Raw genomic sequence first — 15,194 nt, forward strand, 5'->3', positions numbered from 1 at the left:
TATAATCCCACTCTCCGATACAAATCACAGATAGTACTTTGCTGCATTTCCTCCTATTTATTCTCCTGTTTTTCCCATAATTTATACCCACACATTGAAAGGAAACAACTGAAATAGTGCTTAATGCTTTACGTCCAATTTTAAGTTTTTTTCTTTTTGGTTTTTGGGCTACACCCAGCTGTGTTCAGGGCTTACTCCTGGCTCTGCACTCAGGGATCAGCGGATTGAACCTGCTTTGATACCACGCAAGGCAAATGCCTTACCTGCTGTACTATTGCTCTGGCCCCAGTATGCACTACTTTCTAATGTTTCATCTTCAGCACTCTTCATATTATTATGTATTATTAAAATATTAATATTAATATAATATGTAACTAGATGATAAATATATATCCTTCCTTCTATTGTTGGAAATTACAGTTTTTATTTTACATTTTTCTTATATAATAATTTGCTAAACTTGCAAATGGGTATTTTCTTAATATGTAATCCTATAAGTGAACTAATTGGATAAAATTATAAGACCATATTAAAAACTCCTAATGCAACTTGAGATAGTACTTGATATGACACGATGACATTTCAAATTTATACTCCCATTAGCTAACTAGCATTTATGGGAGAGTCCATTTCATTTCATCATTACCAGCAATGACTATTACCACTGTTATCAAATATTTCTCAATATGATAATGGGAAAATTCTATGTTACTGTGTTTAAACATGTGTATGTATGATTACTAAAAGGTAAAGGTAAAGGCCCTCCCGTTGATCGTCGATTTGCTCGAGCAGGCCCAGTAACGTCTCAATTGGAGGCTTTGTTGTTACTGTGTCTGGCATATCGAATACTCTCGGTAACTTGCCGGGCTCTCCGAGAGGGGCGGAGGAATCGAACTCGGATCGGCCATGTTGGCCACTTGTAAGGCGAACGCCCTACCCGCTGTGCTGGTGGGGCGTTCGCCTTACAAGTGGCCAACATGGCCAACCCGAGTATGATTACTAAAGGTAAAAGGTAAAGGTAAAGGCCCTCCCGTTGATCGTCGATTTGCTCGAGCGGGCCCAGTAACGTCTCCATTGGAGACTTTGTTGTTACTGTGTCTGGCATATCGAATATTCTCAGTAGCTTGCCGGGCTCTCTGAGAGGGGCGGAGGAATCGAACTCGCCCGCGCGCACGCTTAAGGCGAACGCCCTACCGCTGAGCTATCACTCCAGCCCGGGCTGGAGCGATAGCACAGCGGTTAGGGCGTTCACCTTACACGCGGCCAACATGATTACTAATGGGGTTTAATTCTTTTAAATGTCTGTTGGTCACATGCATGTCTTCTACTCATTATGCATCTATTTTTCTATTGAATGTGGTGCTTTGTTTTAAAGCCTCTTTTGACCCAGGTTTGATATACTCCATGGTTCCCTGAGAGTTATTTCCAGGAGTGTTTCATGAGTGCAGAGCTAGGAGTAGCCTCTGAGATCCACTGGATAAGGCTCCCAAACCAATATAAATGATTAAATAATAAAATGAAAATTATCACAACCAAAGATACCTCTTTTGGTTTCAGATTCTTCTTGAGTGAGGAGGGGTTAATTATACTTGCCCTTAATTTTTGTGTTTTTGAAAAAAAATAAAGACAACGAAAGGACTTATCAAATGTTCTATGCCATGAAATATACCCAGAAGGTTAGATATACTCAAATTATTGGTGTGCATTGAGGGAGAAGGGGAAGAGCTGTTGGTCTCAGTGGAAGGTTTAATTCAGGAAATAGTCATAGATTGGGAATTGTGACTCTTTAAACCATCTTTAAACTCATGTGTGAAGTGTTTTAGTGCATAAATAAATATGCAAAAACTTGCTGTTATCACCTAAAAGGAGATAAAGAAGAATATATTTTGCTTTTTTTAATCCAGAGGGCTTGGAAAACTATATGATACCAGGTGTTCTTTCTCCAACTATCTTTCCTGTGGTTTTATAGGCACATATCTCCAACTGTAATACTGTTCATTTACAATCGCTGTAAAATATCCATGTACTCCCAGAGAAGGTTGTAACTGTTACAATTTATGCTATAATGATAGTTAAAGAGCCAAAGTAACAAGTGATTTCCAGTTCAACTGAATTTGTAGTTTTATTTGTCTGATAGATTACATTTACTACTCAAGAACACATTTCTTAATAAAGTCATTATCACTACATAAGCAGGGATCACTATTAAAGCAAGCGGAGAAAAACTCTGTCTAATGTTCTTCCTCTTCCTGTCAAGATTTCTACAATCATATTTCTCTGGTTTTTTTACAGGCATTCTGATATTCAGATGCAGCTGAATCACTGATTTCAAAGTCAGGTTTCCAAAGTAATGTAAAATTAGGCTAATTGTGGAAAGGGGATAAAGGAATTGAAGATGCCTCAGAGGTCCCTTGGGTCTCCTAAGGAAATTATGTGTGAGGAAGTTAGAAAGGAGAATGCAAAGGAGCACTCACATTTGTTTTTGAGTGTTATGTGCCTTTAGCTTCTATTGTGGGCATTTGGCTGAGCTGGATACCTCTGACTGCTGGGTTCATGAGCAAGGTCAGACTAATTCTACATTCACAGAATCACTTGTTTGCCTGAAAGACAAGGGTAATCTTTGATCTAAGTGTAGGTTATCAATCCTTATTTCCACTCTTTCTTGAAATAATATATTCTGATTGTCCTTAAAAAGATAGGAGAAAATAAAATATTGAAATTTGGAGGTTAAACATGTCTCTTTATTGTGCAATGAACAAGACTTTTAAGTTTGTCAACTGATGGGCTTAACGTTGTGGTTAAAACAGCTGGGCTTGGTAATATTTTAAAGAAGGGAAGAAGAATTTGAGATTCAATCTATCCTTTGGTTTCCCTTACATTTTTCTTTCAACATTTCAAAAGAGAAGTAAACAGAAAGACTTCCTTTTTGTTCATTGTTGGACCAGACCAGAAGATGGAAGAGTGCACCCTGGGTAGTCATGGAACTAGCATTTCCGGCAAGACTCAAAGTGTCTGTAAGAGGCAGGCACAGATAGACTTTCCCTGGGAAAGTGTGTTCTGCCTCCCCCCCCACCCCGCCTCCACGAGAGCCTTTTCTTTCCTAGAAGTTTGTGTTTCAATTGCTTTAAATAAAGTTCTTTCAATCCTTTCAATTTAAGTCATTCAATTAGTAGGATAAAGATATTAGGTTGATCTATAGTCAACTGTTGATATTTGATTCATTTTTGGCTTTTAAAAGGGCAGTTTGCTATGGTTTCTCTGAGTTCACATGTGTGTGTATGTTTGTATGTGTGTGTATGCTCACACACACAATGTGCTGGACTGTAAACCAGCATCACTGTGGTTAATTTTCTTTCCTCTACAAGAAAGAAAAGTCCAAGATTTCAAGGACACTACCTAGTATTTCCACTCACAATACAACTACGTTACCTATTTAATTTTTGCTGAAGAAGTCCGAAGGTGAATAAGTGAGCTGAGCCAAATAAGAACATCACAGTTCAGTAGATGCACTGCATTTAATTTCCATGAAGTTTTGAGAACGAATAGAATAGTCACAGCTGATTTTAAATCAGTACATGCAACTGCTCTCACTGGCTTTAATTACTACCTGATTTTTAGAAGTCAATTAACAACATTGTACAAATTTATTTTTTATTTGCTCGAGCGGGCCCAGTAACGTCTCCATTGGAGACTTTGTTGTTACTGTGTCTGGCATATCGAATACTCTCGGTAGCTTGCCGGGCTCTCCGAGAGGGGCGGAGGAATCGAACTAGGGTCGGCCATGTTGGCCGCTTGTAAGGCGAAACGCCCTACCCGCTGTGCTATCACTCCAGCCCAATGTCACCAGACTAAAAATCAAATTCTAGTAAAGCTTGTTTGTTTTTTGAATTTATATAGTTTTTCAAAAATGAACAGAACATGTACTCAGTGTTTGAATCTACCTGTACTACTGTATTTGGAATTTTCTTTTAACTACTTTTCTTTTTTAATTTCCAAGAAGCTTTCTTTGTCTTGTTAACTGCTGTACTATCTCTGGCCTGTTTTACTCCAAATCTTAACTTGTTCTTTGTTCCTGACTTCATTCATGTAACCTAAGTTGGCTACTTCTTCCACTATCCAATTCATCCTTGTTTACTTTCTTGCTGGTGAATTCACTGGTGTAACAATACAACCAGCATTTTAGTTTTTTCAACACTCCAATTATTAATGTTTCTATACATGTGAAATAATACCTTCTTTTTAGTTACTGTAGTAGAACTGAACCAGGATGAATTATTAGAGATTTTAAAAATAGAAGTTCTGCCATCTCACCCAAGTATCATAACTTTGTAAATCACAGTTTTTTTAATTAAAAATAAATTAAAAAATAAAACTGCAACTGTAAAAAAATAAAATACAAGTTCTGTAGCATGATTTACTAAAACTAACATATTTATAATGTTCTTTCTTTTGAGCTATAGGACAGCAGGTAGGGCGTTTGTCTTGCACGCAGCTGACCCGGGATCGATCCCTCCATCCCTCTGTGAAAGCTCGGCAAGCTACCGAGAGTATCTCGCCCTCATGGCAGAACCTGTCAAGCTCCTCGTAGCATACTCAATATGCCAAAAACAGTAACAACAAGTCTCACAATGGAGACATTACTGGTGTCCACTCGAGCAAATCAATGAACAATGGGAGGACAGTGCTACAGTGCTACTTTCTTTAGAGGGATCTTCAGCCCTCAAGGTGCGAGGTGCTTGAAGCAGTGCTAGAGCTGTGCTCAAAGGCATTTGAGGTCGCAAAGGTGCTAGAGAGGGTTCCATAGAGAGCTTAGGTTCGAATATAAGGCTCTCACAAGCAAATATGTGCTCCAGCCCTTTGAGTCAACTCCTGGAGAGACAGTAGTCATTTTGATGGTTTGAAGGCCTAAACATCACTGATTTAAAATGTAACAGTGTTCAATGGCCTTGATACTTGAAATTTCCTATGTCAAAATGACAAACCTTAGAGATTAATGTGCTATTTCTTTGGATTGAGACCCCATGTATATTTTGAAAACTGATGAGTCTTATCAGCATGCAAGTTCCTTATCTAAACTTTCAGCCAATGAGTCCATCCATGGAATCTGGAGAGAAGGGAGTTAAATGAAGTGAAGACAATGGGAACTTCAACTCTGAGCAGACTGCAACTGGTGTGTCAGAGAACAGAGGATAGACGCGGAATCTTTTTTTGACTACTTCCTCAATTCCCTGTCATTTATCACTCTGGGGCTGATAGTGTCCCAGTATCAACGAGGCTTGCTTTCCCTTTCAGAACTCCGGACTGCATGTGAAAAGTCACATGTCACACTTAAAAACCAATCTTTGAGTGAAGAGAAAAAAATCAATTGTGAGGGATTCAGATTAGTCTTTGTTTCATTTTGCTTGTAAACACATAATCATCTTACTTGGTTTTATGACTCGGTTTGAAGTGCTAAGCTTCTGGCTTATTTTTTTTTATAAAGGAAGTTGCAGTTGTGGGTTTTGCTATAACCTCACATCTCAGTCTGCAAAATCTTATAAAGAGCTCTGGGATCCAATACTGGAATAAGTCTCATGTAACAGCATTATTACCCATGAACACAGCAAGGTGCAATCTGGATTTAGTTCCTAAACCAGTTTGCTTTTGGTGAATGTCCAATTCTTTTACAACTGTCTCTATTATTATCTGCACTCTAATTTCTCTTTTGTCGAGGGAAATGTATTTATGGGGACAGATTGATGCAGCAGATGAGAAGATACATGGACTGGATGTAAAAGTACTTTGCAAGGAAGATGATTCAAATATAACTCAGGTTGGGGGGAAATGGAGTTTTTAAATAAATGAAACTTCAGGAGTTAATGTAATTTATTTCACTTAATGGAGCTGGTGCAGGATGGCCCAGAGGTAACGAATCCCTCACTTTTCTGGCTGAACAGCTATCAGCACTTTCCTCCCTTACCTTGAAGGGGATCCTGACTTGGTATGAAAAAATATCACTTCTCATTAAAAAAAAAAAAACAATGCGTGTTGTTTTATCTATAAGAGAGGATCTTCCTTTTCTTATATTTTCCCCAGCTCAAAGGTCTGGAGTAGACACGCTTGGTAGCTTTTGGGAACATCCATCATTTTAACAAGTGGCCCTTAAATGAACCTGTCACTTTGAACCTGAACAATTAATGTTTTGTGACCTACTGCCCAAGCACACTTCAAAATGATCACCACACCTTTGTGTCGTTTTCAAAGAGATGCCCTATTTCCCACAGTCCAGCAGGGTTTCAAGATCCTGTGGTTCTCTGAACCTGGCATTCTATCTTAAGAGCTCTGCCCTCACTCTGAAATGATGAGATTAAAAGATTCCTTCTGAGGTTCCATGGTATCCTTTATAAGTCTGCTTACAAATGGGTCACTGCATTTTGAGTTCGGGAAGAGAAAACGTTATAGCCTATGTGTCAGCAGCTTGCCCCTTGAAAAGCTAACTGAGGTGAAGGGGGCATCATTTCTGAAATAATAGTCTGTAGGAAAATAGAATTTTCCTTATCAAAATTGGATTCGTGCCTCCTTTTTTGGAGTGCATGTATCCTATTAAATTGGCTCTGCCTAATCTGGGGAAACTAAGGTAATGGTCAAAGCAATATGTGTAAGGATGGGAAATCAGGTAAGAATGAATTAGTCACCCAGCCTCCCTCCTCCTCTTGCCTCTTCCACACTTTGTTTGGAGACTGGCCAGTTGTCCTGTACCACCCACACTTGCCAGTACATTAGAGTCGATTATTTGTCTCTTTTTGTCAGCATTGAAATGAGGAGTCAGACCCTGCCAAGGTGGCTCCCTGAGTGGGGCAATGATTTATAGATTAATTATTTTAAGGAACAAGGCAGCACAGCATGATGTAGAGGAAATAGTACTGCATTAGGTGAAGACCTGCATTTTTAGTGCTGGCTCTGATCCTTAATAGCTGTTTGACTTTGGGCAAATCACTTAACCTCTCTGGGTTTTAGTCTCCTTATCTGTAAATTGGGAATAATGACAATTGATGATTGTGGTGATCAAATAAAATCCTGGCTATGAAAGCATTTTGTTAATGCTAAGGCACTACACATGTGTAAATGAGTATTTCTGTTATTAGATTTCTAAGGACATGTACAATAACACCTTTTAGGCAGTATAGGGCTCCTCTGTCCAGTCCCAGGAACCTGGAAATAGCTCTGAAGTCACATAGTAGGGAAGGCTATGAATTTGCTGTGTTTGCAAGCCTTTTTGTAATTATGATCAATTTACCACAGGATAGAAAACAAGTCAATTATTAATAGTATTATTGAAATAACACTTTCCTTCTTAACACTACATATCCCCCAAATGTTTTATTACCATTATCTTCTCAACAGCAAGAATTATTTGAGACATGAGGTGAAAATTACAATCTATAGTCTCTTTCCATTATCCTTGCATGTTAGGGGAGAAAACAGGGTGGGTTATCTTAGAGTGTAGAAAATCTATGGGTGACATAGTATATGATTTGGCTCATGTTTTATTGAGGTTATAAATTGGGAAAGGTATTAAGTCATTATACATTTGATATATTTTTGTGCTAAGTCCATGACATTGAGAAGCCAATGCAGATTATTCTTTTTTAAAAATTAATTAATTAGGGGTCAGAGTGAAAGTCAGCAGATAAGGTGCATGCCTTGCACATAGACGATATGAGTTCAATACCTAGAACCCCATATCCTCCCACAAGCACCTCCAGAAGTTATCCTGAGCACAGAGCAAGGAGTAATCACTGAGCACAGCCAGGCGTGGCACAAAGAAAAAAATTTAATTTTCTTGTTTTATGTACTGCGATTTCCAATATTGTTAATGATGGTTTCTTATGTACATATTCCAATAGTACACCCATAACCAGTGTACCCACTTCTCTCCCCCAAAGATATCAATTCTCCTCCTTTTAGACATCCTCCATACAAACTCAGGTTTGAGGTTCAGTTCTTCCTTTGTGCTTCCTCTAGCCCTTTGTGGCTACCTTGCTCTGTATCTTTAATTCCCTCACATGAGTGAAATCATTCTGCATCTATCATTTTCCTCTGACTGACTTCACTCAGTATGATATCCTCTAGTTTCATCCATGTTCTGGCAAATTGCATGATTTTGTTCTTTCATAGAGCTGCAAGATTACTCTTTCTTTTATCTAGTACAACATCTTCATTTCACAGATGAAGAAAACCAGTTCATCTAACTTTCTCACATGGAGTTTTATCTAGAAAATCCCCTTTTTAGAGGCTTCCAGAAACCCCTATGGCAACCCATACAAGGAGTCTTGATTATTTATTTAGACTGGTTTTGCTTCTCAATCAAGTGGAATACCGGGTAACTTTTCTGTTAGAGAATGATCAATAGAAGCAAAACACACAAATTCACCTGTGCATATAGACCACTGTAGTGGTGGTTACAAAACCTGCCCTCTGAAATCTGAGTCTATCTGTGTTTTCAGTAGAATGGACTTAAAAGTGAGTACAACTGTGGATTATTGTGTCTTTTCAAGTTTTAAGACTGTCTTGACTGTTCCTTGCAGGAATGGAATAGCTGTTTGGCCTTGCATTTCCACAGCTTAAAAGTTACCACTGTTGTATAGTAAGAAAGAAAATGCAAGTGTTTAGGATTTACAGGCATGACAAGGCAAGGCTGGCCTCGATAGTGAGTGATTGCTTCCCTCAGGCGGCAGTTGCTTTGGGACTGATATTGAATGTTAACTATATTTGAAGAGTTGGTCACGTCATCCACATGTTCTTAAACATTATCCTAACCAGTTAATGTTTAAGAATGGATGGGTGGAAAGAATGCCATGGGGTTTGGAGGATTTGTGGGGCAAGAAAAGGCCATTTTAAGGGATCACTAGCTGGTAAACTGTGATGAACTGAATTTGGTAAGGACCTTAAAACTTGAAACTTGGTGCTGGAGTAATATTACAGTGGGCAGGGTATTTGCCTTGCACATGGCTGACCCGGTTTTGTTTCCCAGCATCCCATATGGTCCCCTGAGAACTTCCAGGAGTAATTCCTAAGTGAAGAGCCAGGAGTAACCCCTGTACATCGCCAGGTGTGACCCCCCCAAAAAAAGTAAAACTTGAAACTTTACTCCAGGCCTGTCTCTGAGAATGTCTAACCTAAATTCAGTACAAGCCCTTTACCCCTCTGGTCCTTAGCTTATATTCAGAACAATGATATCATTCCATGATCTTTGCCTTCATCTTTTTTAATGATGTCATATGTCCTTCAAACTAAAGAATACATTACCCAAAAGCAAGAACTTAGGTCATTCTGGTGGACCTGCCTACCATTGCCAAGGCAAGCTATGAGGGATCATGAAAGGCCTCCTGACTAAACACATTTCTTTATCCAGACATCCTTGGTGCCTGAAATTGCTACTATTAGAGCACTTTAGCTGGCTAATGACAAAGAAAGCTCCTATTAGAATGTTCATTTAAGGATACTGAACCATTATCAGCCATTAGCACCCTTTCTTGAATTAGTTTATCATAGAAGCTAGTCAGTCACCTAAAAAGGCTCCGAAAAAAGAGAACTTCAGATTTGGGAGGCACTGCAGCTGTCAAAAAAGGAAAGCAAAGGTCATGCCTTACCCTCAGCCTCCTTTCAAAAGCTGAAATGTTGCCTTTGTTTTGCTCTTTCCGCTGTCTCCACTCTATTAGATTGGCGCTGTGTTCTCCAGGCAGGGAGATGTTGCATTTTCCGAGGGTGGGGTTGACTGCCCCCGCAAGAATGTGGGGCTCTGAGCTGAGGTTGATCTCCATGCCGCTGGCGAAAGTGACACGAAGAGAGCCATCTGGACTGACCCGATAGGTACTTTGGGTATTTTCTGTAGACAGATGAGTGAAAGGAATAAGAAGGTGGGGAGAAAGCAGTGCTCACGAAACAGAGGAGAGCCCTGTTTTGGAAGCCAGCATGGGAAGGCATGAACAGCTGGACTTAACTGCCTGATGGACAAGACACCAACTCTGACAGGTGGATGGGCTCTCTGCACATTTGGGTCTTGTTATTTTCACAGTTGGCATATCTTGCATCTTGGATAAAAGATTCCTGTCAGTTACTGCAGGCTGTTTTTTTTTTCATTTTAAAAGAATTCCCTCACTAACTCCCATTCTGACTTCTTGGATTGCTTCCTCAACTTGCTATGCTAGAAGCTAGAATAAGGGTATGAAGTTCAACTTGGCATTGTTATAGCCTGGGGACACCAGCTCAGTAGCTATACCCTACAAACCAATAAGTAACCCAGAGAAAGTTTGCCACTGCTCCTTTTCCAGTAAATTTGAATGTCAGGCAGTTCCCTAACCCTACACCCTAAGAACAGAATGAGTTATTAATGACTGCATAGAGAACATAGTTTTTTAGTGTTTACTTTCCCTACAATTTCCAAGTCATTCCTTCTAAATGCAATTTACCTACTTACCTACCACATTCTTATTTCCATTTTCTGTTCTTTCTCTCCTCTTCTCTCTGTTCCCTTTTGCCTTATTTTCCTTCTTTCCCCTTACTTTCTCCTTCAATAGAAAGAACTTTTAGGGAGGTCCTAAAAGTGCTGGTGACCAATCCCAAGGTCTTATGCATGCCAACCATTCATTCCGGTTTTTTGAGCTATATCCCCAGTCCAGAATGAGTTTTAATTCTCTCCTTAAACTCTTGCTCAGTATATATCATAACTGATCCACTTTATTCAGTTATGATATATACTGAGCAAGAGTTTAAGTGAGTTAGTATTAATCTCAGATGGGTCATAACTTTCATTTCCTTAGTAGGAGTCAATCAGAGCCTAAATGAATGTCACAAAAATCTGGGTATAGGAAATGAATTAATAGAAGAATAAATATGGCAGAGATTTAAATTCATGGCTTCAAAAGAGATGGTATGCAATGTTGCTATGCAGAGTTGTGAAAGGTGGGATTTGCTTTCAGCCTCCATAGCTGGAAAACAGGAGAACAATTGATCTTATCAATCAAAAGTGAATTCTATTTACTAATGGTATGCAGAGATTTTTTTAATTTAAAAGTTTTTTAATTTTAATTTTTATTGAATCACTGTGAGATAAGCATTACAAAATTCTTCATGATTGTGTTTCAGTCATACAATGTTCCAACACCCATCATACCACCAGTGTAATTTCCCAGCACCAGTGTCTCCAGTTTCCCTCTTACCCATCAAGCCACCCCCACCCCAGTCTGCCTCTATAGCAGACGACTCTCTTCTCTCTCACTCTCTCTATTTCATTTTAGGCATTATGGTTTGTGATACAGATGTTGAAAGGTTATCATCTATATCCCTTTACCGTGTGCAGAGATGTGACAGTAGAAGCTGAGAGATTCTTGTGAAGTTGGAGATATGCCTACCTTGTTTTAAAATGTATATGGTACTTGTTGCTGTCAAGTTGGTTGACATGAGGACATTTTCACGGTTGGAAGTATCAAGCTCCACTTTTGTCAGCTTCTCCAGGTCACTGTGGAAGCTGCTAACCTCTCCGGTGGGAAATGTTGCATTGGTCAGATGTCCCTCGGAGTCATATCTGAGGAATATAACGAATACCAATTTTGAAGTCTCTTGGTGGTGATAACAGGCCTTTGCAAAATAAAAATCACTTGCAGCAGCTAATACAGTTTAACTTTGAGTGATAACAAGTATTATTAACCTTGTTCAATAAGAAGAAAAAGGTCAGAGAGATGATTAATCAAATGAAGGTATTTTTTGCAGCTTCTGAATTCTTGATGACTTTCTTGAGCTGTGCTGTTTTACGGAAAAATATATCTGGTAATGAATCACCAGGGTGGAAAACTGATTTATGAATCATGTCCCGCTGTGTGCAATCTTGCAGGGAGGCCTCCCTTTGCAAATTGGGTCGATCCCATTGCCTGCACTGGACATCAAACACCAGCAGAGGGTGCTGTCGGCAAGGACAACAAGCACGAATCTCCCTCTCCCTCTCCTCTCTCTCTCTCTCTCTCTCTCTCTCTCTCTCTCTCTCTCTCTCTCTCTCTCTCTCTCTCTCTCTCTCTCTCTCCTCACCCCCCGCTTCACCCACTGAAAGGCTGAGAAGGCCAATAAACCGACTTTGCATTGTGCTTGGAAAATTATATTTGCTGCTGTTTAAGTTGCCAAATTTGAAATGAATGAATCATTCTTCCAACAAAATGAACAAGCACAGAGGATAATGGAAACATGTTCATTAAAACATTCTGGAGCCCCCTGATTTCAATGTCACTTAATTTTTTTTTATCTTTTAGATAGTACACAATGTGTTGCAATTTGCCTATATGAGTGAGACACAAAAAATAATTACCTGGGGAAAAAAGGCAATAACCTAGATCTAGAAATATAGTTTAGTGAGTTTACTTTTTTTTAAAAAATCAAAATTGTTGGCAATCTCACTGTCCTCCAAATGGAAACTGCTTCCCTGAAGGCTTTTGATGCGGAGCTGTTCTTTTATTGCCAATAGAACCATGAAAAATAAACACTTCATTAAAAGTAAAGACATGCACTTGGAAACCCATTACTGTTTTCTTTTCAAGTTGCAAATTACAAAATATTTAAGCACTTTTATTTGCTTTTAAAATGCTAAACAATTATATTCTTTTTTACCTAAAGTGATCAGGATATAGCCAGGACACAATGGCAGAGTCTGGCTCTACTGCCTTGTTCTCTAACCGTTATGCAAAATGGTATAGTGATTCAGTGTTAAGCCACCAGGTTTTAACAAACTCAGTCTGCATAATTGCTCAAATCTTTAAACCTAGATCAGCCTTTGATAGGCCTGGGAAAAGGAGCTAGACCATAGTAGAGAGAAAAGAGCTAACCTGAGGCTATACACAATTCCACCTCAAGTTTGGTTCTGTGTGCATGCAAACAATTGGGTATGTGCACGTGAATTTATCAGCTGAAACAGTCATGTACACAAATACCAATAACCAAATCGGTGATATGACACTGTAGATATGTCAAGCCTAGTTTAACTGGATATATACTTTGTTTAAATGCACTGCAGTCAAAATGGTTTATGGAAAAACCTCATTATCAAGAAAAGGCTTTGAGCCTTCAGTCAATGGCAAAGCCTTCTTCCTGTTCAGCTCTTTTGCCCATCACCTGATCTAGGGTGGTGGGAACCAGGCTTCTGATGAGAGAGGGGAATGGAAGAGCCTGAATTCCCAGCACAACTCAACCTTGCCTGTCTTGTTTCCTTCCAGGAGAAGAAAACAATTTCTAGCCATGATTTTCCTAAGACACCTGCTCTTTTAATGTAGGGAGGAGTATCCAGGCAGCAGACAGCAGGAAGCTGCTCCTTGCCTTCTTCACATGGGAGACGGTAGTCCCTAAAGTATGGATTACAGACAGTTCCTCTCCGTTTCACATCCATCTAGTAATTTTATCTCAATGACTTCCTTTCCTGACTTCTAAGGGGTTTCCTCAGTCTTTAGCCAGTCCACAGCCATGTTCATCCCTCGTTCCGTAACTCTGACCATAAATGCTATACATGCAGATTTCCTGCGAGTTTTCCACGGGAAAAAGAAGAAAAGAAGGCAGATTCCTCCATTCCAGGAACCAAACCCTTGTTTTTTTTGGGGGGGGGCACACCCAGTGATACTCAGGGCTGACTCCTGTCTTCTTGCTCAGGAATCACTCCCGGCAGGCTCATGGCACCATGTGAGATGCTGGGGACTGAACCTGGGTCAACTGTATGAAAAGAAAGAACCCTGCTGTGCCCTACCCACACCTTGTTTTCACCAAGATTTCATATAAAGGTGAGGACACTGGTTGTATTCATTCTACAGGGCAAGATGACAAGATGAGATACTAACTGAATCCTTCCTTCATAAGAGAGTTCTAAGTCAAATTTCCCAAAGAACACTAGCAGTGGCCTGTGGATAAATCTGATTTTCTAAAGTTGTCCCCAAACTACTCCCACCACCTTTTAACTCAGTTCTTGGTGTTCTTTGTCCAATATTGTACTTAAAAAATTAATTCTCAAGTGCAGATTCTATTCCCATTACCACTCCTCATACTGACAGGAATACATTTGGGGATCAAAGTTAAGTAGTCATGGACAAGACTGTAATTACCTTAATATATCTAGCTAGAATACTGCTGCTTCGTCCTTTTCTGGTAAGAGGAGCAATGGTATAGAGATCAGGTAGCGTTTCCCTGAAGTCCTGTCCAGCTACTGGCTAACTACACATTTATATTGTCTTTTTTTGTGGCTACTTAAGCATCCTTATTTGAAAATGGGCATTTGACTTTAACTCTATCATTAACAATGGACTATAGTCCCCCCACACTTAGTCATTCCAGTTCTGCTAGTCACCATCAAAGCCATCACATTTTGTGCCATCTGCAATACGGTGCCTCTTTGTCTGCTCATTCATATAAATGGATGGCCTTATGTCAAAAGATACATGTCTACCTCAATTCTTCAGGGTTATTTTCAAAGAATAGCAATAAGAACATGGACTTACCAGTGGGTAATTACCACAGCTTAGGAAATGTTTTTCAAAACTGGGTAAGAAATAATGAGAGCTGAGCCTAAGACATAGTACAGGAGTACGGTGCTCACCTTGTACGTGGCTGACACGGCACTGTAGAGAGTCCACCCAGCACTGCCAGGACATTTCTGAGCACAGAACAAGAACAGCCCACCCCCGAAAAAAAAAACACAAAGACACAAAGACAGCTCATATTTCCTATGACTTGCTTAAGATTTCCTCAACCTAATTAGAGGGGAATGTGTTTTCAGAATGAATGCCAAAGAAAGAAGTTTAATGAAAATATCTTAGGCTATCTATTTCCCTCTTGGGACTGAATTCTTTGGAAATAAAGCAGTACTGTAGCACTGTCCTCCCGTTATTCATCGATTTGCTCGAGCGGGCACCAGTAATGTCTCCATTGTGAGACTTGTTACTGTGTTTGGCATATTGAATACACCACAGGGAGCTTTCCAGGCTCTGCCGGGTGGGCGGAATACTCTCGGTAGCTTGCTGGGCTCTCTGAGAGGGGTGGAGGAATCAAACCCAGGTTGGCTGCATTGAAGGCAAGACCACTACTCACTGTGGAAATAAAGTATACAATTCAAAATTCTGCAACAGGTCTCCCAAGGCTAACACATGATAGAATCACCCTCCTTTCACATGTGGGATGTACACACCCAC

At 39.7% G+C, this 15,194-nt stretch overlaps 1 protein-coding gene across 1 annotated transcript in view; it reads right to left on the reverse strand.

Annotated features, from left to right (window-relative positions):
• TENM1 (teneurin transmembrane protein 1) overlaps positions 1 to 15,194 on the reverse strand; it is a 784,494-nt gene that overhangs the window by 19,111 nt on the left and 750,189 nt on the right. Inside the window, exons 26-27 of the mRNA XM_056107733.1 lie at positions 11,394 to 11,566; positions 9,633 to 9,868 (exon numbers count right to left, since the gene is read on the reverse strand). Of these exons, the coding sequence (XP_055963708.1) occupies positions 9,633 to 9,868; positions 11,394 to 11,566 (409 nt within the window). The remainder of the gene's footprint in view (positions 1 to 9,632; positions 9,869 to 11,393; positions 11,567 to 15,194) is intronic.

Source organism: Sorex fumeus, unplaced genomic scaffold (assembly GCF_029834395.1).
Source record: "Sorex fumeus unplaced genomic scaffold, SorFum_2.1 ptg000171l, whole genome shotgun sequence".
NCBI lineage: Eukaryota > Metazoa > Chordata > Mammalia > Eulipotyphla > Soricidae > Sorex > Sorex fumeus.